Source organism: Brachyistius frenatus, unplaced genomic scaffold, assembly GCF_029030835.1.
Source record: "Brachyistius frenatus isolate BFR_SWC_R1_liver_20210118 unplaced genomic scaffold, ASM2903083v1 Contig_36, whole genome shotgun sequence".
Taxonomy (NCBI): Eukaryota; Metazoa; Chordata; class Actinopteri; family Embiotocidae; genus Brachyistius; species Brachyistius frenatus.
Genome location: NW_027210635.1, coordinates 2,453,849 through 2,470,900, shown reverse-complemented (window position 1 = coordinate 2,470,900; position 17,052 = coordinate 2,453,849). Strand labels below are relative to the sequence as shown.

General features: G+C 40.9%; 1 protein-coding gene across 1 annotated transcript; it reads left to right on the top strand.

Moving 5' to 3' along the window:
- Positions 1-369: 369 nt before the first annotated feature.
- Positions 370-16,247, top strand: LOC138622479 (aconitate hydratase, mitochondrial-like). Its single transcript, XM_069701309.1, has 18 exons — positions 370-424; positions 2,332-2,474; positions 3,078-3,336; positions 3,945-4,037; positions 4,388-4,546; positions 4,656-4,806; positions 4,930-5,034; positions 5,125-5,216; positions 5,821-5,926; positions 6,269-6,426; positions 6,600-6,673; positions 7,323-7,434; positions 7,685-7,867; positions 8,038-8,133; positions 11,238-11,429; positions 12,560-12,692; positions 12,959-13,080; positions 13,209-16,247. The coding sequence occupies exons 1-18, from the start codon at positions 389-391 to the stop codon at positions 13,338-13,340; spliced, it is 2,346 nt and encodes a 781-aa protein (XP_069557410.1). The 5' UTR covers positions 370-388; the 3' UTR covers positions 13,341-16,247.
- Positions 16,248-17,052: the final 805 nt, after the last annotated feature.

Sequence of the window (17,052 nt, the reverse complement as noted above, 5' to 3'; positions counted from 1 at the left end):
TTAATCCCCGAGGGGAATTTTTTTTCGCTACAGCAGCATACAGGAAGCAATAGATAATAATAGAATAATAGAAAGCAATAAAATAGCAGTAAAATAGCAGTAAAAATATAAAATGCACAGTATATACAGTACAGTATATATCTATATATATTATATACAAACAACCAAGAACACAGACAACAGTGTCAATGGAGTTAATAGAAGAATGGAAAGAACATTAATATGCAACATGAACAAAAATATGTTTTTTTGTTTTTGTTTATATATATATTTTATTTTTAATTTTTTTTTAAATTTTTTTTTAAATCGACTTCAAACGGACTCCTGGCTGCTTCAGCGGGTGACGTCACATCAGGGCGACAGTCATCTTGAGATAACAAAATACAAAATGGCGTCGTATTGCTTGACTGTCACCAGACTGCGGGTAAGATAACGGTATTTCACTTTTACAGAGCCGGTGAGAGCCCCGCTAACGTCCAGTACACACGGGACAACCGAGACCTCCGCCGTGTGCTGCAGCCGCGTTCGCTTTATTGCTGACCCGCAGCGGATAAGCGCAGAGGAGAAGTGCGCACTTGGCGCCGCCCGTCAGGTCACCGTGTGTCCCCGTTTGACTCCTGACGGCGACGCGCTGTAACGGCTCAAAACAACGTTTCATCTAACAGCAGCCGACATTAAAGATTTATAGTTCAACGTTTAATCAAGTTTAGTCAACTATATTGTCTGTAAACGGGCCTAGATATCCTGGTGTTCACAAGGTGATCGCAAGGTTACGGAGTTTTCTTATTGCGCACTTTGTTGCCGGTCACTCGTGACAGCTGCGTGTTTCTGTCCTCTGCTGCGTGTTGATCAAACCTAATAATATATGTTCTTTTTTAGATCAACACAGAGCTTTCGAGAAGCTTTTGTTTCCTAAAAGACGCATTAATTTGATGAATGATGGCATGATGTCATTTTTTTTTAATCAAGTGAATTTATGGTGCAGTATATCGATATTACATCAATAAGACTAGATTCATTTCTACTGTAATTTTTTTTTTTTTTTACGTAAAATGCAGCTCATGGTTTCTTACAGGCAAAAAAAACCAACGTATTTAATAAGATAAAATAGTTATCAAACCAAGTTAGCAATGATTAAAAACAGTCTTGGGATAAAAAAATAAAATAAAACTCTTGTAATGGTAAATAGAAGTTTCAAATAAAAACATTAATGTTAAACAAAAAAGATGAAAACAAATTACTCAAAATCAAGATTATAAAAAAACAGTTTTGAGCTGTTTTTTTTTTTTAAACTATCAACAGAAGTTCTTGATGTAATCTTTTGAACTTACCAGACTTTTGTATCTGTTCTACTAATGACTTTTTCCCACTTAAGTCATTTAATCTGCATCACTGATGATTAATTATATAAAAAAATTTCATTGTGTAAATATTTTGTGAAAGCACCAACAGTCATCCATACAATACTGTTTCAATATCTCATCATCTATATATCATATCATCTATTTCTGTTGACGAAATACTTAATTACGACCAAAGTAATGTCATACAGGTCATTTTTTCATCACTAAAAATTGTGTTGTTTTTTTTTAGCTGTAAGAATAAAGTTTTCAAGCAACTTTTCCACTGATGTTGGTGTGTTGTTGCTGGTCTTTCATACAATTGGCACATAAACCAATGGTTCACTTTAATGTGTACACCAGCTATCATGTTAATCATTTGATCACAGAAGATGATCCAAGTGCAACATGTCAATACGTATGTTTTTTTTTTTCTAGAAACTGAATCAAGCAAATTGGTTTGCAAACAAAAAAATCCTATAACAGTTTACTTTGCTGGCAGTGGCTAAATACCTCCACAAAAATAAACAAAAAAACTTTAAAAACACAAAGCAGTGTACTGAGTGACTAAAGTTTCACATCAGTCACATATTGAGTTTCTGACAGAATTTTAATGCATTATTTGTAGCCTTTATATTATGTATGTCATTTGTTTAGGTCCAATGCTAATTCAGGAGATATTTCTACTATGAAGTCATCGTTCTGATTTAAAGTTAGTGATTGTGACGCCTGCGACCAGAAAAGAGGGTTCTTCTTTTGTCTTTCTGTCAGCTGCACTTTTACTGCTGCTGCTCCTCATGAAAGATAATGTTTTAACTAGCCTGCTTTAGTCCCAGGTCATGTGTTCCCAAGCTATTCATGATTGAATTGCCTCTCTTTCCTTAACATAGTTATTATCTAACTTTAAACTTTATGTGCTGCTCCTAACCTGTACAATAACCCATGTTTCTGGTGAGATTCTCTGAATCATCCTCTGTTTCCTCTGGTCCAGCTGGCCCTTGGAACCGGGGTGAGACGGTTTCAATTCTTTAGAGCCATCAGCGTCAAGGACAAGGTGCCCATGAGCCGCTTCGAGCCCGGCTCCAGCATTAATTATGAGAAGATGCACGAGAACATCAGCATTGTACGCAAGAGGTCAGCAGTGTAATTTCTCAGTAACACACATGCACAGAGTCCTTGTCGATTCCAGTTTGGTTCATGAGGAACGTGTGATGTTTAACACAGTAAACCTTGTGACATTTACAGTATTGACGTGTCAGGGCCAGTGAGTTCCAGCAGCTAACCTTGGATGACTTGGTGTCCCCCTCTTACTGAGCGGACCTCATTGTCTATCTGTTAAATGGCTGTTAAAGTAACAAGTGTTGGCTGTAATGAGAGTTACTTCTAATGTTCAGGACTTGTCAGTAGGTGAATAAAGTATTTTCCAAAAGTGTGACGCAAAGCGATGTAGTTGCAAGAATATTGGTATGGAAGTTTTTGAAGATTCACAGTCATCGAGGTCATCATCTATCTGAAGACAGCTGGACTTGCTTGTATAGATATTAGAAATTAGATTTATTGGACCAAATGGATCAAATGGAAGCGCGAGATTCAGATGTTTAACTGATAGCAAGCACGTACACTGTTCACCAAATGGAAACGGCAGCAGGGGAAAACCTGTATCCGCTGCTATTAACATCCAGTGTCTAACACACGGTGTAATGTTAACCCCGCTTTTCTAACAATCCACCTCACCAGGCTCAACCGGCCTCTCACTCTGTCGGAGAAGATTGTCTACGGTCACCTGGATGATCCGGCAGGGCAGGAGATCGACCGCGGCCGCACTTACCTGCGCCTACGTCCCGACCGCGTGGCCATGCAGGATGCCACAGCTCAGATGGCAATGCTTCAGTTTATCAGCAGCGGTCTGGCCAAGGTTGCGGTGCCCTCCACCATCCACTGTGATCACCTGATCGAGGCTCAGATCGGAGGGGCTGAGGACCTGCAGAGGGCCAAGGTGAGGATTTACACAGGGAAAATAGATGGAGTATGTCAATCTGTGTATTTATATCTGTCTATCTGTCCCACATATATCTGTCTATCTGTCTATCCACTGTTGACAAGCCACCAGTGCTGCTCTCAAAGTTGCCCTCCTGGCTTTCTGCTCAGTCTATCACGACGGTTCATCAGTGAATACAACAAAAAACCCACATTTGTATTTTCGCTAATGATTTTGCACTGCAGTTGCATTTTAACACACATTTATTATTTTGAAAAAAGGGTATCACATATCGTCTGGAACTAAGCTGTTACAATTTATAATTTGGTTTATTTTGTTTTATCGTTGAGGTAAAGTCAGACACATGGAAGAACATCATGGCATTGCTTGGAGAACATTTGGTTCTCAGTCAGCAGGGATTTCTCTATGGACGCAGTACAATATGTACCAATGTCTGGTTCAACATCTGATGGTCTGATCAAATTATTGGGCTCTCCACATGCCTGGAGGCCAAAATGAATAACAGCATTTAGTATCAAGTGCGACAGACAAGTTTGTTCTTTTACGGTGAAAGTGATTTGTCTTCAGGAGAAGCCTCAACTATTCTCAAATTACTCTTAACACAGGACATGAATGAGGAGGTGTACAACTTTCTGGCAACTGCTGGAGCAAAATATGGAGTTGGCTTCTGGAAACCAGGCTCAGGAATCATCCATCAGGTACAGCACACTAATTTATTATGATGCAATAAGTGTCTTTAATACGGCTCAAAAATATGTTTTGCTTATTTCACAAGTAACTTTTGATGTTTTTGGGGAAAAAACAGGAAAGACTCAAATTAATATTAACACCAGGGTATTTTTATGTCTCGTAAAACATCTGCAGGGGATCTTTAATAAATTATTGTTTGTGAACTTGCACATTAACTACCGTCTGCTGTGAATCAGCATGCAGCTATTAGAGGATGTTTTTGCACGAGCAGTTAATGTTACATCTTGTTCCAAAAAAGGCAATTCTTTGAAATGTATGAAGAGTGTGACTGACTACAAATGTCCTTTTCCTTGGGCAGATCATCCTGGAGAATTATGCCTATCCTGGAGTGATGCTCATTGGTACGGACTCCCACACGCCCAATGGTGGTGGCCTGGGCTCCATCTGTATTGGAGTGGGCGGAGCTGACGCTGTGGATGTCATGGCTGGAATCCCTTGGGAGCTCAAGTGCCCCAAAGTGAGTTCCTGACCTCATCTGGTATCCTGTAAATGTATTTGATTCATTAAATTACGACTGCCTCTGTTTTGTTTTCCAGTTTGTTCAAGCCTTTGTCTTTTTCCCTCAGGTGATAGGCGTGAGGTTAACGGGAACCCTGTCTGGCTGGACTTCTCCGAAAGACATCATCCTGAAGGTGGCCGGCATCCTGACTGTGAAAGGTGGCACGGGGGCCATTGTGGAGTATCATGGACCTGGAGTTGACTCAATCTCCTGCACTGGTAAGGATGAGATACACCACAAGTCATGAAAGAAGAATGACACATCCATATACCATATTTTGCATGATTATATGATGGTTTTTGGTTTTAAATGTACTCTTTTGTTAAAATGACACATTTCAGGAATGGCCACTATCTGTAACATGGGCGCTGAGATTGGAGCCACTACATCTATTTTCCCTTACAACCACCGTATGAAGACGTACCTGGAGAAAACTGGTCGTGGAGGTCCGTCTGATGTCTCTTACTGTCTGTCTCTATATTTCCTGTTTATTCACTGCCTCTTACCTGCGTGTTTCTTGGTCACTCCTCCCTCAGAGATTGCCTCTGTGGCCGATGAGTTCCAAGATGACTTGGTCCCAGATAAGGGCTGTGAATACGACCAGCTCGTTGAGATCAACCTGAGCGAGGTGAGTTAAGACATGTACAGATATCATTAGGAATCACCGAAGAGCCAAATTGTCTTCATGTGTATGTTGCGTAAAAGCTGCTGCTACCTTGTGTCATCCAGTTGCATAAATATGCCAACATATATATTCAACAAATCTAGATCTTTTTAGTGTAAATAGATCATCTTGTTCTTTTTCAGGCAGGTCATTTGACTTCATTCAAGTAAATATCACTTGCCTTTCCTACATCTTTAAGCATCTTTGTCTTTATTTAAATTAAGTAGATACATTAAACATGTCTGTAAAATATCTGCTATAAAAGCTTTCTTTTAAGCAGCATGACTTGAAACTTGATCTAAAAACCATCATTGTTTACCTATTTCTTATTAGTTTTTCTTATTTCTAGACTGGAACCAGCTTATTTTACATTTCTTGTCAAGTAAAATCTAGTTATCTCGCTACATGGACAGATAATGTTACGAGTATAAAGTCATCATCACCTCAAATTCAGTGTTTTTTTCTTGGTTTTTTTCTTGTGTTTTTTTTTCTTGTATGTTTTTTTCATGACGGCTAAACCTGTTTTTTTTGTGCTTCGTTCCATTTAATCTGCCTCCATGTGTAACAGTTGAAGCCCCACATCAACGGACCGTTCACCCCCGACCTGGCCCACCTTGTGTCTGACATCGGGGCCATAGCTAAGAAGAGCGGCTGGCCACTGGAGGTTAAAGTGGGTCAGTATTTGTCACACAGATGTATTACCTTACAGTTTTTAAATATTTGTAATGCTTTGTCCATTGAAATTAGATATTTCTTGCTTTGTTCCTACTCACTGTATTATTGACCAGATCAGATCACATCATCATGTCGCTGGCGACCCTGAGCACTGAATGGAATATGATCCCGGTCACTGATAGGATGAGAATTAGTGTGATTCTCAAGACTTGCTTGACTTTTGTGTCTTCTCTTTGATGAAACTTTTCTCATTTCATATGCGAGTTGTGTTATTAAAAATGAATGAACTGTAACTTGTACTCTCCCTCACTTCAGTTCTCCTCTTACAAACACACAAACAGGTCTGATCGGCAGCTGCACCAACTCAAGCTACGAGGACATGGGCAGAGCGGCCTCTCTGGCCAAGCAGGCTCTGGATAAAGGTCTGAAGTGCAAGGCCCAGTTCACCGTTACCCCTGGATCAGAACAAATCCGCGCCACCATCGAAAGAGATGGATATGTGAGTGAGAATCTCTTTAACACAGACTGGAAGTTAGGAAGCACCCACAGCGTTTTGGCAGTTTGTCCACGTCTTTTCTCAGGGTTTTATTTTCCATTTGAATTTTGTGCAGGTGTGTGCCTGAGAAAGTTGTTGAAAATAATCTCTTAAAATTCACGTTGTCCCTCTTTCAGGCCAAGATCCTGAGTGATGTTGGCGGTATCGTGCTCGCCAATGCTTGTGGACCCTGCATCGGACAGTGGGACAGGTATGTGCCTCATTTGTTCGAGACATTTTATCCTAAATGTACCACCAGCAGCTGATTAGTGTGATTTGTAAACACTTGGGTGAAATAACTCAACAGCTGCTTGCCAGCTGACATTTTGATTTTACGAGAGTATTTTTGGTGGCCAGTGTTTGATTTCTTAAACAACTTGAAAAGTGTCTCATTAAAATGTTCTTTCAAAAGTAATGACTGAATTTGCATTAAAAGTAGGGGGACATTTTTTGTCCCAGAGGAAGTATGTTATTATTTATAGTCAGACTTTCTCTTTTACTCCAACTGAAACACATTTTTCAACTTCACACAAGAAATATCAGCATAAAGAGTCTGATAAATTGTTGCCAGAAATCCTCCCATTATGGACTGATCATCTTTGCTTGCACCAATCATAGAGCAAAATGACAGATTCACATGCAATCTCATTCAAATTACTTTGAAATTTGTTGAGCACAATAATGCTTTCCATAGAATAAACAATAAATATAATATATAACTATAAACAAATTTTCACGACCTCATTACATTCAAACATTTACATATTGTTGGATGTAATGAGCGTTGCAGCCACTGAGGACCACAAGCTTGGCTTTAGATTTGCATTAACTAAACCGCTCTCTGTGTTTTGACTCTACAGGAATGATGTGAAAAAAGGAGAGAAGAATACTATCGTCACATCTTTCAACAGGAACTTCACTGGCAGGAATGATGCTAACCCAGCTACTCATGCTTTTGTCACCTCTCCTGAGGTAAGAAGTACCGCAGGCTAAATGTCAAGCAAAATACAAGACCAAAGATTCCAAATTACATCGACTTCAATACACGAATCACAGTATCTCCTATACACACCATAGTGAGCGTGTATCAGTGGAGGACTTTACTATAAAATCCTCAATTCTGTTTGTCTTTGTCGCTTTTATGTCTGCATATCCTCTGACTCCTAATGTTTAACATGGAGATCTAAACGGTATTTACTCTTTCTGTTGGCCTGTTATGCAGATTGTCACTGCGATGGCCCTCGCCGGGACCCTCAACTTCAACCCTGAGACCGACTACCTGACTGCTCCCAATGGAGAGAAGTTCAAGCTGGAGCCGCCCACCGGTGACGAGCTGCCCTCCAGAGACTTCGACCCGGGCCAGGACACCTACCAGCACCCCCCCACTGAGGGCACCTCAGTCAGGGTGATTTCTCTTTTCACATACGGGATCCAATTTCAGCAGTGCTAATGAGAAAATTGTTTTTTGTTGTTGTTGTTGTTTGTGTGTTTAATCTTGAAGTTGTATGACTCACTTTCTTTTAGAAATACACACTGAAGAAGCCTAACGTCTCACCCTGAATTGATGTTTTGCAGGTAGATGTAAGCCCCTCCAGTAACCGTCTGCAGCTGCTGGAGCCATTCGACAAGTGGCATGGAAAAGACCTGGAGGACATGAAGGTCCTCATCAAGGTGAGCAGGAAATGGAAGGAGAGTTGCGGTGGATGAGCAGCAGAGGGAGGAGGATATAACTCAAACTGCATGAATCGCAGTCTTAAAAAGTATCTTTTAAAAAGGTTGTTGTCACTGAGTGAGCAAAAGAACCAGCAGGGAGACAATACAGTCAGATTGATCTGAGTTTTACATGCCTGCTAATAATCCCAAGTCACAATAGGCTGTATTTGCTGACATTTTTAAAGGTTACTGTGAGTGTAGTGACTGTAAGGTGCAACCACTGAGCGTTATGTTGAGCTGCGCTGTATGTTTAGATGCACTGTGTGTTCCAGTAGGAGGCTGTGCTGGTGTTGACGTCATAAGTAGTGCCGAGCTCTGTTTGGGGGATTCGCGCCGGCTGCTGACTGCCTTGAGGTGGGTGATATTATGGGCAGCGAGTAGCTGTCTGGTGGCGGCCTGGCTGAGGTTTGGATGTTGTGTAAAAAGCTGATTGTATTGTGCATATGTTTATACTGTGAAAGTGCAGGAACGTGGTGAAACTCACTTGGGTTGGCAGCTCTGGGGGAAGCTCCGAGACTGGTATGTGTTGATGTATTGTTTGGGTTGTTGAGTGTTTTTATTCTTCTGATGTTTCGATGAGGGACCTGGAGTCCTGTTACTGGTTTTAACAACATTAACTCTGAGTTTGGGTGAGTGACGTGTGTTTTAGCACTTCCTGTGTTGATACAAATAAAACATGCCTTTTGTAAGGTAATTCATGGATATTTCCATTCGCAGGAGGGACTAACATTCAATAACTTTGAAATTTGGTGGTGTGAGCAGGGTGTTTATTCGACAAGTTACATTACATTACATTTAGCTGACACTTTTATCCAAAGCGACTTACAACACACCGATGGTACACCATCCGGAACAATTTTAGGGTTGAGTGTCTTGCTCAAGGACACTTAGGCATGTGGACAGGAGGAGCTGGGGATCGAACCCCCCAACCTTCTGATTAGTGTGCATCCCACTCTACCGACTGAGCCACAGCCTCAGTTGGTCGTAGGATTATGTTTGTGATTGTGGGACCAGTAGTGAAGGTACACTGTATACCAAATTTTCAACAATAAAGGTCGATAAACTTGCAATGAGTGACCTCCGTGTTGCAGATGATGTCACAGCTCCTGCCGTCTCTCACTTGTGGTCATCTAGGGACAGGCAGCATGCATTTATACCCACAGAGAGGTGAAATGGAAATGTATGATTATTCAATGTACTTCTGAGGTCTATCACTGCAGACTGTTGACAGTGAGAGGCATGCTGGCAGCTGTCTCATGAATGGGTCCAACAGCGTTTCAGTAAAACCTGTGTCATTCACATGTCTGCAGTCTGAAACTGGTTTTCCGTTTGCTGAGAGTGTTTTCAGGATATTGTAATTGAAATAGAAGCGAGGATGAGTTCTAAGTTGTTGCCATATACATTTTAAATGTGGAATCAGGGAGGAGCACTAACAATCCTTGTTGTTAATGTTGGCTCTACAGATGTCCACTTGAACTCGTGGAGTGGAGTGTTTAAAATGTGCCGAAATCGCCATTTGACTTTAACAGTCCTCATTTATCTGAGCAGCTGTGAGTTCAGGTGATGGACTTGCTGGATGAGAACATGTTTGCTGGTAGTGGTATTAAGTTGTGCTTCCCTGATGTTATACAGCTGTCGTAAGCTTCCTCTAAGCCAGCGTGAGGAGACGGCCCACATATTGCAGTTTTTTGCTGCAGAGGAGACGAGGTAGGGACAGTGGTATGCAGTACTCCTGGCTTCTGGGGAACGTGTAGCAGAGAGACGTGACTTTTCAACACAAAGACCTGAAAGACACATATCCTCCCCTGAAACTGAAGAGTGTCTGGGTGTGTTGGACGGTGCTCAGAGGTTTTCTGCTCTTAAACTGGCCATTGTTTACCGTCAGGTGGTGACAGAAGAACATGATGGCGACAGAGTTTGACTCAGCTTTATTTGTATACCGCTCAGCCTGTGCAGTGCACCAGCTACTTTTCAGCACTCTATGAAATACATAAATTATGAAATGCTTCTTCTTACCTTGGCCAAGTCATGTTTTTCTTATTGTCAGCAAATCCCATGAAAAGACCAAACCTCACAATGAATTAGTCTCTCGTAGGCAGCTCTGTGCAGTGCCAGTGCTGCTAAATCATCTAACTGTACCCAAATATCATTCACATGATAGGAGGAAAAAAAGGCTGTGGCTTATTCATATTTCTTCATAAAAACATAAGCAGCCCTGCCTTTTTGTATGATCCAAATATTCGTAAAGACTTGCCATTTGTAATGTGTAGGTTGCTGCTGTGAAGTTGTTGTTGTTGTTTCCTGTTGTGACAGTGATTCTGAAAAAAGTAAGACTCAGAAAAAGGGCAGGAATGCGGACTGACATAGTCAACCACTTACAGGTTCAAATCTAAATCCTCCATCCAGTGAGTCAGACTAACATTGGGTTTGTCTGTAACAGCCTGATATAGTGTGTTCCTCTGTACCATAAAGCTCCTTTGTTGTCCAAACACATTTGAAAACACATTTTTTTTAACCACTCTGTTGCACTAGCCGACATGTTCCTTCATAGCCATGAGCATGACAACTTATTTTACTTCTTTATTTTGAGTCACACAAGCTGTATCCTGCATACATAAATACTCACTTAATAACTAAATATATATTCATCCATGGCTGAAAGGAGACACCAACATATATTAACCTCCAGTTATTTACTCCTGTTTAACTGAAGCCACAGTAAGCAGCTGTTTTAGTGTATTTAAAAGTAAAAACTGGTTTTAAGGTTTTTGTCTTAGATTGAAAAGATTGGGCTTCAGGGCCAAGAGAGAAGCCCGACAAGTAAAAAAGATTGTAAAACGAATCATCAGTTTTGATCTCAGTTTTGAATTTGTTAACAAACTAAACAGCTACATCCTTTAAATGAATAACAGGAATAATTCAGAATGACGATATTAACAGTGAAAAGAATTCTTTGAAAAGGTTTATTGTTTCTGAATTTTAATAACTCGATTCCCTCCGATTTCCCTGTCGTCTTCATGTCTTCCCTACTCTTGCCGCTCTCTTTGCCTCTGCTGCTGCAGGTGAAGGGAAAGTGCACCACTGACCACATCAGTGCCGCCGGGCCCTGGCTGAAGTTCCGCGGTCACCTTGACAACATCTCCAACAATCTGCTGATTGGTGCCATCAACATTGAGAACGACGCCGTCAACAAGGTGAAGAACCAGCTGACAGGAGAGTACGGAGGAGTTCCAGATGTGGCCCGCAACTACAAGGTGAGCTCGACGGGACAGTGGCAGCAGATCATTTGTTATTCAAGGTCTGGGTGATACACGGATTTGAATGGCTCACATATTGTCATGTGACAAAATAAGAACATTACATGGAATTATTTTATTTTTTTATACATATTTGGACAAGTAAACATTAAATTAATAAAGGTGGTACATTTGAACTCAATCAATGAATCAGTTATTCAGGAAGAATTTCAATAGATACAATATTCTTCTGTTCAAAAAGTAAGTACATCCTTGGCCGCAGCAGCAGGTATTGCCCCACTTTTATGAGATTTACTAAATTTCCTACAGTCTCTGACATAAGCTCGCTGAAATTTTTGACCACTCCCGTTTCAAACTTCTTTCAGTTCAAGACGTTTGAGAATTTCCCCCCACAACAGTTCAGTGGTATTCAGATCTGGGCTTTGAGGCCACCCGTAACCCTCCATTTCTTCTTTTTAGCTATTCTTTGGTGGATTTGCTGTCTGCTGTGGATCATTATTCTGTTGAAAGGTTCACTTCCAGTTCACCTTCAGATTTCAGACTGACGGCCTCACATTTCTTTCAAGCGCTCTTTGATATGATTCACAATCCATAGTTGTCAGTGTCAGTTGTCAGCAATCAGGGACTGCAAGCTGCTCATTATTTGAGGCGTCAAAGCAGCGTCAAACCATAACACTACCACCACCGTGCTTCACAACTGGTATGATGTTCTTCTCATGAAAACGCCTCGTCGAATTTAAAGCAATATCTGCATTATGCACTTTGACACCAACAGCTGTGAGTTGTACCTACAGGCCCTGTAATGACACTTTTTGCGACTCCTTTTCACATTAAACTGCCTGCTCTTGAGATGAATTTGCTGGGCAAACTGTCCGTCGTTTGAAATCTGCACCAGTCGTAGAGGATTTTTCTAACAGTAGAACGATTTATTTTAAATTAGCTGGGGATCTTTTTCAATTATTTTTTTTTACATGAAGCTGTTAGCGCTCTTAAACTAAAAGAAAAAGGTGAAATTTATATTTGCCTTGCATATTTTTCCAGCGAACAACTGGTAAATTTTGTCACCAGGATTTTAAGAAGAGGGGTAGTTTAATTTTCCTTTGATCTTTTTCCGTTGTGTAATCCAGGCCGGTGGCGTGAACTGGGTGGTGGTTGGAGATGAGAACTACGGCGAGGGATCCAGCAGAGAGCACGCTGCCCTGGAGCCGCGACACCTCGGAGGACGCGCCATCATCGTCAAGAGTTTTGCCAGAATCCACGGTCGGTTTCATGGCAAATAAATCTCTCACATTTTCCAGATATTCTGTCTTCCCTTGAGCCATATGCAGTTTTAATATCCCTACAGTCTAACTGAATTCATTTTCTTTATGAAAGGAGGAGGAGGAGACAGGGAAACATGAGCCTGTATTTCTGTGTAACAGATCTGCTCCTGTCAGGCAGAGAGCTCTCCTCCGGTTACCTGATGGAGGTACGAGTCCGTATGTTGTTGCTCCCTCTCATTTTTCTACCACTTTTCATCCACACAGAGACTAACCTGAAGAAGCAGGGCCTGCTGCCTCTGACTTTCGCTGAACCCCACGACTATGACAAAATTCGCCCCGATGACAAGATTTCAATCACTGGCCTGACATCCTTAGCCCCCGGCAAGGTGAGCAAAGTCCCGCACTAATGAAACATTGATCCAAAGGACAGCCTGGTTTTCTTTACGTTGTGTTGAAGGAAGGCTGCATAAATTATTGACACATGACCTTGTTTGCATCCTCCGTCTTCCTCCAGCCCCTGACAGCAGTGATCAAACACGGCGACGACAGCCAGGAGTCCATCTCTCTGAACCACACCTTCAATGAGACACAGATCGAGTGGTTCAAGGCTGGCTCCGCCCTCAACAGGATGAAGGAGCTCCAGTAACTGGTGAAGAGGAGGGTGGCAGGGTCTGTTGGGGGCCGTTTAGGGGGCCTTCGTGTGGGTTCAGAGATGGAGAGATGTGAACCTAGAGAGGGGCTTTGCAAAGAGGGAGAGACCATGTGAACGGACCAGACGTGGTTCAGGGACAGATGCAGTCAGTGAAAGACAGAACACACACACAAACACACACACACACACACAAACACACACACACACACACACACACAAGGTCGCTGCACAGATGAAAAGCGCACACAAACGAGCACTTACTGTACATGCAGAGACAGGGTTTACTGTGAAAGCACTCATGATCGACAGGCAGATGCACTCTAACAAGCGCACATAACTGAAGGTAGTGTGTCTCTGCTACGGGCAGCGGCGCTCATACCGGCAGTTTAACATCACATTTGTTCATTCAGTCTCACACACAGATGCTCATCTTTCCCACTGAACCGGAAGTGTTTTATTAAACGGTTTCACCAAAGAAGAAAAACACCCTCGTTGACTATCACCTACACTGGATCACATCTACACAAACCCAGAATTAATAAAGTTCGATACAGATAGTATCTAACTGCAGAATCTTCTCCAAGACCAGAAAATTCTCCTTCATCCCTCATTTGTAATGTTTGCCTTCAGTCAGTTTCAAGGGAAACAACACAACAAGCTGATGAACATCTTACACCAAATGAACCCAACAACTCGCCCTCTGTTGCTTTCTGATGCCATTACCAGGCTCACTCATTGACTGGAAACAGAATTGGTGAAAAACTCCCATCAGCCCTTGTTCTGTCACCCTGCTCTCACTCAGTTTGAGAGTTTCTATATTCATGCTGATGCCGTTCCACTTTTCATTTCAGATGTAGGCGAACACATGAATCTCTTCACACTTCCTGCTGCTCTTCTTATGTTCGCTCACTCATACGGTGTTTTTGCACAATCTAACACTCCGCCGTGTTAAAACTGTCCTGTGTGGTTGTCCCTCTCCGACTGGGACAGCAACACAGACACAACACACTCTGCTGTGGTGTTAATCTGTGTTTTTTCTTTCCATCTGAGTTTTGTCCTGTGAGTGTGTGTCCGATGCATGATTGTTTTTATCAGGGTGTTTGTCTGTCTCTCTTCGCTCATGCTGCCTCTCCTTTGTTGTCACCAGGTCGGCTCAGACTTGGCTCAGTGTAGTACATAAACACAGGAAATGTCCAGAGAAAGTTCTTCTTTTATGTCATAGATATCCTGTTTTTATTAAATCCTCTGTAGCGTCTCAGATCAGGTGACCGTCCAGTTCACACCTTATGTTATTGTGTTTTCAGTTCGCCCTCGTTATCATCTGGACCTGTCAGTGTGTGAAACTTCCTCGTGTTGCTGTATAATTGGGAGATGACAGGGTGTTTGAACTGAATGTTTTTCCAGGTTGAGTTTCAGTACTCCATAGTATGGGAAGGCCTGCTGCCTTCGCTAACAAACGCACAACCTAGTGTCCAGATGCCTGTACACTAGCACTTTGTAGAGTTAGGAAAGTAGTTTTAGGTGTTTTTCTTCATGCAGTATTTTTCTTCTGCAAACGTTTTCCTCTTCAGTGTACACGTGACCCTGTAAGACAGACGCACAACTTCTAATATTCACCGTTAATATTCCAGTTCTTAGATGTAGATCCAAGAAGATTTGTGTTGTCATTTAGAGTCTTACCATGATTTGAACTAAGTGGGCACCACTGAAACAGTTTGGGGTTCATGTTTCTGAGGGATGCGGAAGCTAATTTCTGCTGAGTTTCATATGGGATTTACACATGATGCAGAAAGTCTCTAAATTCAACACAGTTCCTGAGGTGAAGCCCTGAGTTTGGACCAGTTTGTAAATGTAAATGTAAATGCCCTTTGTACATAAGAAAATAAATGACCATATATTCATATAAATATTCCACATTATATTATTATGATAATATATAAAAATGAAGAGAGTGAGTAATATACTATATGCTGCCTGTCTAACTCAGGGTGTGACCTCTTGTAACACAGAGTGCCCTCTGTGAACTTTATTCAACTGCATTTCCATACATCAGTGTCACAGACCAGCTGACTCGGGGTTTGTGTGTTAAAATAAAGTGCAGATATCAGAGTGAAGCCGTCTGTTACTGCTTGGCTTTGAGAGTGAAACGGGACCTGTTTTAGGAAGAAGACTTTGTGTATTTTCTTAATTTTGTAGTTTTCTTTAAATTGTTGAGAGGATTTTGAAACTGCAGCAGCCCAACTTTAGGGACCTTTTGGATATAAATGACTCCATATGGGATTTACTGTTCCTACACTCCACTGCTTAATGCTTTAAAAACGGCCACGTAAGCACTTTTTTAATTTAATTTAATTTAATTTTAAATTATCATCACTATGACCATAATTATTGAATTACATGCAAAGTTGATTTCCTCCATAATTCACCAGCGTTCACAATGTTTTTAAAACATCTTGGGAACATACTGATTTATTTGATCATCCTCTTTCATTTTTCTTCTGCACATTTAAAACAAAAGATGATGCTTTGTTGTTCACTGGTTCAACCTTTGAGTTTTAAAAGCGCTACTATAAAGTGACAAACCAGGTGTTGTTTATGAAGACAGCGTGTGGTGGCGTGCCCGTTGTGTCATTTTGTACTCGGGTGTGCTCTGTTTGGTCGGACTCCCTCCCTGCTGATGTGTTCAGAATCGGTTCTTTGACATGCTTCATTTGTTCAGATGCAGTAAATGAAATATAAACAGATGTTATTTCATAGTTGTGAGTCTCCTCACACTCCTGTTTTAGCATTGAAACTTGATTTTGTAAACGTAGACGCGTGCACATTTATAGCTTACTTAATTTAAAAAAAGATGTTGATATTGACAATATGAATAGTAAAATAATAAAGATAAAATTCTAATGGGAATGTTTTTGTGTTTTCATTTGTATCTATCAAGATAAGATGAGGAAGAACTGGACTTATTTAAAGAGCTACTATAAAGTCTGTTGACTTACATTATCTGACACGAATAAATGTGATGTCATCACTGTTCAGCCAATAATATTCTTCTGTTTATTCAACAGTGTTCATTATATACAGTCTATAGTCTTGTTATCTACTGGCACTTTCAAAACCCAGATTCTGAAATAATAACCTACTTGCATGTACTGATGTCTGTATATTAAATTCCTGTGGATGCTTCTGTATGAATAGATTCAATTTAAATATATTTAAAATTTCTGATCTTTGCAGTTCAAATGGACAAACTTGTTTTACGAGCACGGGGCAATATACACTGTCTGCTAACCATGTACATCACAGTACCAGGCACAATTATTGTAGTCACAGAGTTACAATATAGTCATAGTTTTTAGTCAGTATATCTTCATATTTATAAACTTGTGTTTTAAATCTGTCTCGTGTTTACAACAGAGTGCTGTGAAGGGCACAGTGAGAGCGATGAACGCTGGCTTTAGAAAAGGTCATTGATGAATGAGTAACTCCTTTTAATGTTTAGTACTAAAGTGAATTATGTGGAGGAACTTAAGAGCACAGTGCACATCCAAATATACTGCATGTCTATGGGCACTGTGTCTTGGAGAGGTTTAGGCAAAATGTGATTTAATTATTTCGTCCATGATAATTATTAAACACTAATAACTTTGTGGGAACTTTGTAAAACAAACAAAAATGTATGTGTGCATGCGATGGATGGCTGGTAAGG